This window comes from Taudactylus pleione, unplaced genomic scaffold (assembly GCF_031769625.1).
Source record: "Taudactylus pleione unplaced genomic scaffold, aTauple2 ptg000012l, whole genome shotgun sequence".
Classification (NCBI taxonomy): domain Eukaryota; kingdom Metazoa; phylum Chordata; class Amphibia; order Anura; family Myobatrachidae; genus Taudactylus; species Taudactylus pleione.
In genome coordinates this window covers 19,620,360-19,630,736 of record NW_028284415.1, presented here as the reverse complement: position 1 = coordinate 19,630,736, position 10,377 = coordinate 19,620,360, and the positions used below count along the sequence as shown (strand labels likewise).

Below are 10,377 nucleotides of genomic sequence, written 5' to 3'. Positions count from 1 at the left end.
GCCCTGATGAAGTATGTTTTCTCTTTCTATGCTCAAACAACCCTGTGACCCCATATTAGCATTGTTTTGTGACTGGCTCCTATAATCCCCTGAGCACTTGCAAGCAGGATTATCTTACCTCCATTGTCTGTCTGCTAATACCTTGTCTTGTTTTATTACTGTTGATCGCAATTGTAAAGCACTAAATATGCTAGTGCTACATAAATACATTTTAACAAAATATACAATGCAAACTGCTGTAGAGCCCCATTGTCTCGACAAATGCAGAAGTGATTCTGTAAATCAATAATACTAACCCCACAATGAAATAGTTGTGCATCTGAACAGATAAGTAATAGTTAGTGATGATGGTGAAGCTGCACATGTGAAATGGTAAATCCAAACCAGTGGTGATTGTGAGATTGCACAGCCTAATAACGCTAAGAGACGCCCAGCAGAGGGAACTGCACTAGACAACATTAGCACATTCACATAAAGTGGTGATGGAGAAGCTACACAGCAGAGATCTCACAGCAGTGACATTTGTGCCCAATAGGCCCCACAGATCCAGAAAGTAGAGAAACAAAGTGTGGCTGTGGAGTCTTCCAATCAAACCCATTGTCTTCTGTATTTACAGCACCACAAAGTTGAACTGTTGAATCTACTTGCAGCAAAGTATTTATTGGTTACCTGATGTATATACTGTGTATTTCTACAGTCTTTCTATACTACTGTATACAACGCTAACTTAACACTTTGCAAGCTGCATTTTATGTTATCATTCTTTCTGGATAAGCAATAAGGCGGTTTCCCATTACTGATTTCTAGTTTTACTCAATCTCTGGCTTGAGGTAAAACCATTTACCTCAACTTTTTATCAAAGCAGTAAAGGTGAAGAAGAAAAAGTAGGAGGAAGAGGAGGATGGTAAAATGTTGTTTATTTTGATGCCATTACAAAAATAAGTCATTTTCAAATTAATTTAGATGTAACAAAAATGTTAATATTGTTCTGATCCATAACTTATAAAGGGGAGATGTATCAAACCTTGGAGAGAGATAAAGCTTAGAAGTTGCCCATAGCAACCAACCAGCTTCTGTCATTCTGTCACTTAATAGACTGTGCTAGATAAAGGAAAGTTAAAAGCTGATTGTTTGCTACACTGTCTCCACTTTATCTCTTTCCAAGGTTTGATACATCTCCTCCAAAGTATCTCCAGACCCTTTAAGTGGAATGTAAGTAAACAAAAACACCCTAAAGTAAATGATCATTTGTCATCATGGTTAGTGGTGGATGAGAACCAGTTGTAAATAACACAGTCCATGTTGTACCATGGGAGATGCTTATTGGACTAATTGCAGTTGCCTCAGGTATCCTGCCTTTCTGCCAGCTCTGTATCTAATATGCTGCATACACATGTAACGCACTGTATCTAATATGCTGCATACACACGTAACGCACTGTATCTAATATGCTGCATACACATGTAACGCACTGTATCTAATATGCTGCATACACATGTAACGCACTGTATCTAATATGCTGCATGCACACGTAACGCACTGTATCTAATATGCTGCATACACATGTAACGCACTGTATCTAATATGCTGCATACACACGTAATGCACTGTATCTAATATGCTGCATACACACGTAACGCACTGTATCTAATATGCTGCATACACATGTAAAGGCACTGTATCTAATATGCTGCATGCACATGTAACACACTGTATCTAATATGCTGCATACACACGTAGCGCACTGTATCTAATATGCTGCATGCACACGTAACGCACTGTATCTAATATGCTGCATACACACTTGAAAAAGTAAATGATTTTTTTAACGATTTTTTCAATGATGAACGAAAAATGTTCCTTCCCTTAATAAAAATCATTAAGTTGGACAGTCTGAAATGGACGATGAACTACAAACTACAAATTACAAACCAGAGCGCGCTTGAACAATTATCATTCATCGTTACAACTCAGAAACTGAACAATTTTTTGAACGACTGAACGATAACGACATTGTTATCATTAAATCTTTCAAAAAATCGTTACGTGTGTATGCACCTATAGTCTTCAAAAGTGCCCTAGTAATTAAATCTGTATGAAAAATGGTAGAACACTTGTAACATGACAATAACATGTAACATTTACTCATCTTCTACAGACAGAGGATGTGACTATTCTGTAGCCTGAGCCAATATTCAGAAGAATTTTTATGCCTATCAGTTCACCATGGAACAGTAATATAACAAGAGACATCAGAGTCCTTTCTAAACAAACTATCCGTCTGATATTTGCTTCTGCAACAACTTCACTATTCCAATTTGTTTTTTGTTGCTTAAATTAAAACAAATATTGTAAAGTCCATTTGAAGTAAACATAGTTACTTCCCAATTCTCTATGCAGAGTAAAAGCACTAACTACGTATTCTTACCCATCCTGCATATACACTAAGTGCAAGATGAAGAGGCTCTATGAAGGTGGCATTGTAGGTGTGTAAGTGTGTTATTGGGTGATGGATCTCATAAAAACTTAGTAGGCCAGCATTATAGTCCAGATATATGCCTAATCTCTGACACGATGGCTTTTGATGTACAGGGATTACTTTTCGGTCATGAATAGCAAAATATAGATTAAAATATCTGCACAGGCCCCAGGATTTAGTACTGTATCCAATGACTGAGTGATAACCTTTCCTAGCGATACTGGGATAGGACACACCTACTCTCCAGTTCCCAGTGTCACAAGTCTCTAATTCCCAGTAATAATGTCCTGAGGAGAAACTCCTGGTGCTTAAAACTTGAGTATACTGAAATCTTTCTGCTGTTTTGGGTCGATTCTGGTTTATCGTTGATCCTAGTGCAGTTTTCAAGTCACCCGACAGATATATATCATTAGAAGCTGTGTTTTCATTCATTACGATGTCTGGTGTCTGCTGGACATAAAACCCCCTTTTCACACCAGTGACCATGTCAGATAAAGCAGAGTGTAAAGTCACTGATATCAGACCCTCATCCAGATCTCTTATAGCATTTATCTCAGTGTCGTCATTATGTCCTTTCTCTGTCTCAACAAATTCATCTTTGATTAACTTCCATCCCTGGAAGGCAGTCATTGGATCAGTCATGTTACACAGTTCCTCAATGAGACGCATCTTTCTACACAGGTCATTCTTCTTTATTTCCAACTGCTGGATCTGATCAGAGAATGAGAGTGAAATCTGCTCCTCCTGCCGGGATATGTCACTCAGTACTCTCTTCTCTAGGTCATCCAGTTGTGCTCTGGTGTCTGTGAACAGTCCAGCGACTCTCTCTGTCACACCGGCTGCTTTTTCTTGTACTTCCCTCCTGCGCTCCTGTAGATTCTGGACTCTTTTCTCAGTCTCCTCTCTCTTTGTGGTCAGTTTCTCCAGGACATGTCTCAGTATTTTCTGCTGCCCCTCTGATGCCTGATTGAGCTGTTCTCCCTGGTGTACTTCATGTTCTTCTGACAGGCTGCAGTTTACATAGATAGAGGCAGCATCTCCCGAGCAGTAATTCATGCTGACTTCCTTACAGCATAAAACATTCAGTTCAGTTAAGACATGTTCTTCTGACGTTTCGTGTACTCCTAGGTGATTATCACACAGATGAGCTTTGCAGTGCAGACAGGATATAACAGCAGGTACAGGAGAGTGAATGCAGTAAGTACAGAACATATCAGTCTCGTCACACACGGAGTAGCTTCTCTCCAATGCTGGATACTCCTGAATCTCTGCTCTGCAGTCAGGACAGGTATACATTCCAGGCTCATCCTGCTTATCCAACACATTCTTAATACAGGCCCAGCAGAAGTAATGCTCACAGTCCAGGTGTATAGGATCCGAACAGACGTTTAGGCAAATGGAGCAGATCAGCTTTTCTCTCACATCAGCAGACGCCATCACTAGAAATATTGCAGACAAACTGGAAGTATCTCAAATATCTAGTGGAGCTAGTTTTACCTTATTCCAAATCTGGGTGAGTCTGACCTGTCAGTCAGACCTCACCTTCATGAATTATATTTCACCAGAAATGTCCCTTTTGTAGTACATACAGTATTAATGCAACTACATTTAAAAGTCACAATAACTGTGTTCTAGAAGGTTGGATATAACATTCAGAAAGCAATCTAATATTCTCTGTACATAACATACAGTAGATCATGGTGACTACAATACTATTCTACAATAGGGACCTCTGTATAGTACAAAATGCTTTCTATTGACTGATACACAATATAGAGGTTAAATATCAGGTTGTTTTGCCTTGCACCACCCACTTTGGGACATTTGTTGCCCTGAAATGCAGTGTCCCATGCTGGCTGTCACCTTGTAGCCCCCTACTTGATGGCTTGGTGACAACTCTGTGTGTATAATGTATTAGTGTGTAGCAGCACACAGTTAACAATTATTGAAATATATATTCTAAACCATCTCTATCTTTGATGAACATACATTCAGTAGCTTTATTCACATCTCCAACATTTTACCCCCCAGCCCAGTCCTTATTTGCAATTATATAAATGTATTGACACAATCTGTCACCTTTCTCCTGCAAAGCGCACTTCTTACTATATTACGGTTCCACCATTTGCTTTTTTCCATCATCTGAAATCGGTAACCCATAGCGCCAAGACTCTGACCTGAGCAATAACAACACGAGGTGCCCATTCCTGTAGCTCCGGGATGGGAAACCTCAGGTCCGGGGGCTGTATAAGGCCCCCGGAATCATTTGGTTTGGCCCTCTGAGATTTTTTCTGTTAGCCTCATATAGCTAGAAGGGTGCCTAGAATGGCACACTGCAGCAAGAATCTATGCAGCAGTGCCACCTGGAGTGTCCTTAGGATGCTTCAGACAGTCACACCGCTGCCCTTACAGCTCCCCGGAGCATCCTCAGTATGCTTCGGGCATTGCTGTAATCACCAGCAATTGTGGCCCCGCCCCCGTGTGACATCACATGGAGGGGACATGGCCTGCACTGGGCCCGAGAATAATGTTATATATATCAAAATCGCCCTCTGCAGAAAAAATATTCGGAAATGCTTGTGTAACTTGCCTGTTGTGGCTAAAGGAATAGAATACATAGAGCATGATTTAGAGTTGTACACAAACTTGATGGTTTTCATACAACTCCGATGTTTGAAGATCTGTACTGCGCATATGCAGATTATTGCAGTCGCTACGTACAAAGTCGCAGCTTTGAATCAGTCCCATAGTCCATAGCGCATATGTTTTGCCTGTTGCAACCCATGAAACAGGTCACCTGCTTTCCGGCAGCCAGTTCTGATGCCAAAAATAGTACAGTGCCAGATATGGGCCTATCTGTGCATTCAGAACTGCACAAACACAGTGTAATTCACATGTTCTGTACCCTGGAAGAAAAACTGTGTTTTGTCTGTCTCATCTCTGAAACAGGTCATCCACTGTGGTAACTGTCAGTTGTAGCAGACACACTAAGGCAACAGTGAACAATGATGGGTAAATACAGTGGGCTAAGTGCCTGTTCTTCCACTAAGTGAACAATCAGTGGCGTAAGTTCATCCCAGACGCCCGGAGGCAAGTTATAATTTGGTGCACCCCCTGTCACAGCCGCTGACACTGTAATGTAGCAATTTGCATGAAGACAAGGCTATAGATAGACAAAGACAGCAGCTGATGGTCTGACATGGAGCTCTCCACTAGTGTATGGTGGTTACTCAGGTGCCGTGAAGGGCCATGATGTTACATAGTACATAGTTACATCCCTAAGTGGGGTGAACATATTGTGGACAATGGAGGAGGTGCCCCCTTCAGAGCTGGAGCCCGGCGGCAGGCGCCTCCATTGTCTCCCATAGTTCTGCCCCTGTGAACAATATATACATAAGGCTTTCTATCAAGAATAGCTGATGCACAGCTAAAATAACCATTTTACTTATATATTGCAGAGAATTCCAAATTCCAGTATCCAAATTTGCATGCAGAGTGAAATGTGCCACACAGACTCTTCAGGCATGTGCCCAGTGTTGCTGTATGCTTTCTCTGCATCCTCCAGAGACCATACTCAAGTGACCAGTTTGGTTTAGAGTAGTGATTCTCAACTTCAGTCCTCAAGTACCCCCAAAGGTTATAATGCACAAGTGAGTTCATCTATTTGTCTGGGTCACTAATTATCCCACCTGCTACCACAGACACAAATCCTGTAAACATGACCTGTTGGGGGTATTTGTGGCATGGAGTTTAGAGTGCACAATTGTCCCCTGTTTTTGGGAACTATCACCTGTTTTTACAAGCTGTCCTTGGAAGCATTATGAAGTGGGTCCAATGTCACCCTCCTTCTGTCTGTACAGGTAGGGAAGGAGCTGATGGCTGAGCATAAATTGTTACTTATTCCTTTATTTTTTTAAATGTTCCTTCAAAATTACAGCAGATGTATAGAGAAATGGATGTAGAAACCTGTAGTAATATAGGAAATGTGCTATGCCGTGTAAGTATTACAGTTCATAAATCATCCTCCATGTTACCTTACAGATAGTGTGTATCGCAAACAATTTACTCTCTAGCCAGCAATTTTCATGCAGTAATTGTTGCATTAGCTGCAATAACAACTTGTATCAGTAGATGGCTATATTGACTCATTTATTCAAGTGCTATTTTATACTCACGCTTTTTACATTTCTATATTGTACTAGGTGTTGCCCACGGCTTCGCCCTCAATGAAATCACTGCTGCCAACATTTTTTATTTGAGGTGTTCTAGTTGTATTGCTTTGCATAGTGGCCCTGTTGTGGGAGTGGCCCATGTGACATTAGTGCTATACAGACTGGTGGCAGCAATGCCTTCACCCACCACTCACACCAATGTCACTGTGTGCCCTGTGCACAGACTGCTATGTAACCTATCCTATTCACCCACCACTCACACCACTGTCAATGTGTGCCCTGTGCACAGACTGCTATGTAGCCTATCCTATTCACCCACCACTCACACCAATGTCACTGTGTGCCCTGTGCACAGACTGCTATGTAGCCTATCCTAGTCACCCACCACTCACACCAATGTCACTGTGCGCCCTGTGCACAGACTGCTATGTAGCCTATCCTATTCACCCACCACTCACACCAATGTCACTGTGTGACCTGTGCACAGACTGCTATGTAGCCTATCCTATTCATCCACCACTCACACCAATGTCACTGTGTGCCCTGTGCACAGACTGCTATGTAGCCTATCCTAGTCACCCACCTCTCACACCAGTGTCACTGTATGCCCTGTGCAGACTGCTATGTATCCTATCCTATTCATCCACCACTCACACCAATGTCACTGTGTGCCCTGTGCAGACTGCTATGTAGCCTATCCTATTTATCCACCACTCACACCAATGTCACTGTGTGCCCTGTGCACAGACTGCTATGTAACCTATCCTATTCACCCACCACTCACACCACTGTCAATGTGTGCCCTGTGCACAGACTGCTATGTAGCCTATCCTATTTATCCACCACTCACACCAATGTCACTGTGTGCCCTGTGCAGACTGCTATGTAGCCTATCCTATGTATCCACCACTCACACCAATGTCACTGTGTGCCTTGTGCACAGACTGCTATGTAGCCTATCCTATTCACCCACCACTCACACCACTGTCACTGTGTGCCCTATGCACAGACTGCTATGTAGCCTATCCTATTCATCCACCACTCACACCAATGTCACTGTGTGCCCTGTACGCAGACTGCTATGTAGCCTATCCTATTCATCCACCACTCACACCAATGTCACTGTGTGCCCTGTGCACAGACTGCTATGTAGCCTATCCTATTCACCCACCACTCACACCAATGTCACTGTGTGCCCTGGGCACAGACTGCTATGTAGCCTCTCCTATTCACCCACCACTCACACCAATGTCACTGTGTGCCCTGGGCACAGACTGCTATGTAGCCTCTCCTATTCACCCACCACTCACACCAATGTTCACAGCCCTGTGCACAGACTGCTATGTAGCCTATCCTATTCAAGTGACCGAGGCCCAAAGCACCTCTCCCCCCACCCCTTACCGGCTGCGAGCATGGTGCCACACCTATCTCTTACATTGATGATGTCTATAAATCTTGTTTTTGTTATTGCACAGCTTTAACTTTACGGATGGAGATAAAACAAAGTGCAGATTATTTCCAGGACTGTCCACTACAAAGTGATGCAGTGTTCATTAAATCTGTTCAGTAGATTCTGCACCAATTTGGAACAATCCGACAGACACAACATTCTTATTTTATTAGTGTAGATTTACTAAGTCCTATTACCTGCAAAAATGAGAAGCTTATTTAAACTGTGTCAGGATGGCAGTAACAGATTAAAATCATTTAAAAAAAACTTTATTCTTCGAATAAAGCATGTTTTTTTGTTAATATTAAGGTTTTCATATTTTTTGTTTTACTTTTTTTTTAAATGTATCTATTTTTAAACTTTTTTTCTTATTTGTAATTAACGGAAGCTGAAAATTAAATCTCAGCTTTCAGTTATTATTATTATTATTACTATTATGCAATGCAGCTTCAACCTGCGGACAGCTGGGCAGCCAAGAGAGAGGCACAATACATTAACAAGGGAGACTAATAAAGGTACTGCTCTTATAATGCTTTACAACCGGAAAACGTGTCATTACTGAAATACACCCACTGCTTCTTTAAAACTGCAATAACAAAGAAAAACACTATCACAGACTTTATTCTATATATTATACCTATTGTATACTATTGGCTGCAGTACTGGGATCATTTATGGCATCTGACAATGAACTGATACAGTGTTATTCTGAAACTGGACACTATCGCTAAACAAGCATTTGGATACATATTGTCATTATTCAACACCTTTATAAACAGTGTTGCAATTTGTTTTTTCAATATTCCTGCAGTTCATATAAAGAGACCTTTTTCCCTAGTTAACCTTAACTCAGTGGTTACCAAACTTTATTGAACCACGGCACCCCCTAAGCCCAGAGTTTGTTATTGAGAAATTCAGTGCTGACCTTTAATTCATAAGTTCAATTATATGGTGGTGGACAGGTTTGCGCTTCTGTTTGTCCACATATTTACATTTAATTGACAAGAAATAATTTGATTTGTTGCTGGACCACCAACCTGAAACACCCCTGCAAGTGTCCCAAGGCACCACAGGGTGCCACGGCACACAGTTTGGGAACCACTGCCTTAGATGTTATTGGTGCTATCCACAATTCAAGTTTTTTTTTGTTATTGTGTTTATAACATTTTGAAAGTTACACATACATAAACACAATGAACAAAATAAACAAGAGACATGACAAATGTATAAATGTGTTTAAAAAGAGAGGAGACTAATACAGTAGCAATATAGTCATACAAAATAGATACCACTGATATAATATAAAAGGAATTAAGGGCCCTATATATATATATATATATATATATATATATATGCTGTGCGTGCGTGCGTGCGTGCGTGCGCGGTGCGGTGCAATGAGTAAACATGTTAGTACATATGGGATGTAGTCGACATCCCGGCGTGTGGGATGCCATCAGTTTAATTACCGGCACAGAAATCCAGACAAGTCGGGATCCCGAAGGGTAAGTATCAGGCTACAGGGGGACGGTAGCATTAGGTAGTGGTGTTAGGTTTAGGCATTAGGGGGAGGGTTAGGTTAGGATTAGGGTGCGGGGATGGGTAGGTTAGGTTTAGGCACTAGGAAGGGAGGATTAGGTTTAGGCACCGGGGAGGGAGGGTTAGGGTAGGGGTAGGGAAAATACTCACCATTACTTGGTTCTGGCTGTCGGGATGCCGCTGTCGGTATTGTGACCAGCGGCATCCCGACAGCCGGGATATCATACCCATTTCGTACATATGGGTAGAGAAAAGACTCACCAGAAGGGGCACACTTGCCAAGTGTATCTAAAATATAACTTTTATTAATATTAAAGCAGTAATTATAAAATATCACTTATAAAACAATAATTACTCAGTAAACCCACAAATATGTGAAAGTATGTGCTGAAAAATCATGAAGTGTAATGAGGGATCATGTACTAAAGGCTTTATAAACAGTCTGGTAGTGACCCTTCAAAGCTGAGAAAATAACAAGACAAAATGCACACATATATCATATATATAACAAAATGTATTAAAATGCACCTATTCTCAAATAGGAGGTTTAATTCCTCAGACTATTTCTTGAGTATTGAATAAGACATTTAATCTCATTCAAATTATTGCAGAGGCTATATTTTCAAACTTCCTTTCATGGTTACAGGACTTTTACTGGGCTGCACCCACTCTGTGGAAGGCCCTCCCACACACAATAAAGGGTATATTTACTAAGATGAGAGTTTTTAGAATTGGAGATG

At 41.2% G+C, this 10,377-nt stretch overlaps 1 protein-coding gene across 1 annotated transcript; it reads right to left on the bottom strand.

Annotated features, from left to right (window-relative positions):
• Positions 1–910: 910 nt before the first annotated feature.
• Positions 911–3,916, bottom strand: LOC148542513 (E3 ubiquitin-protein ligase TRIM39-like). Its single transcript, XM_088468477.1, has one exon. It carries the CDS (start codon positions 3,914–3,916, stop codon positions 2,411–2,413), a length of 1,506 nt encoding a protein of 501 aa, XP_088324603.1. The 3' UTR covers positions 911–2,410.
• Positions 3,917–10,377: the final 6,461 nt, after the last annotated feature.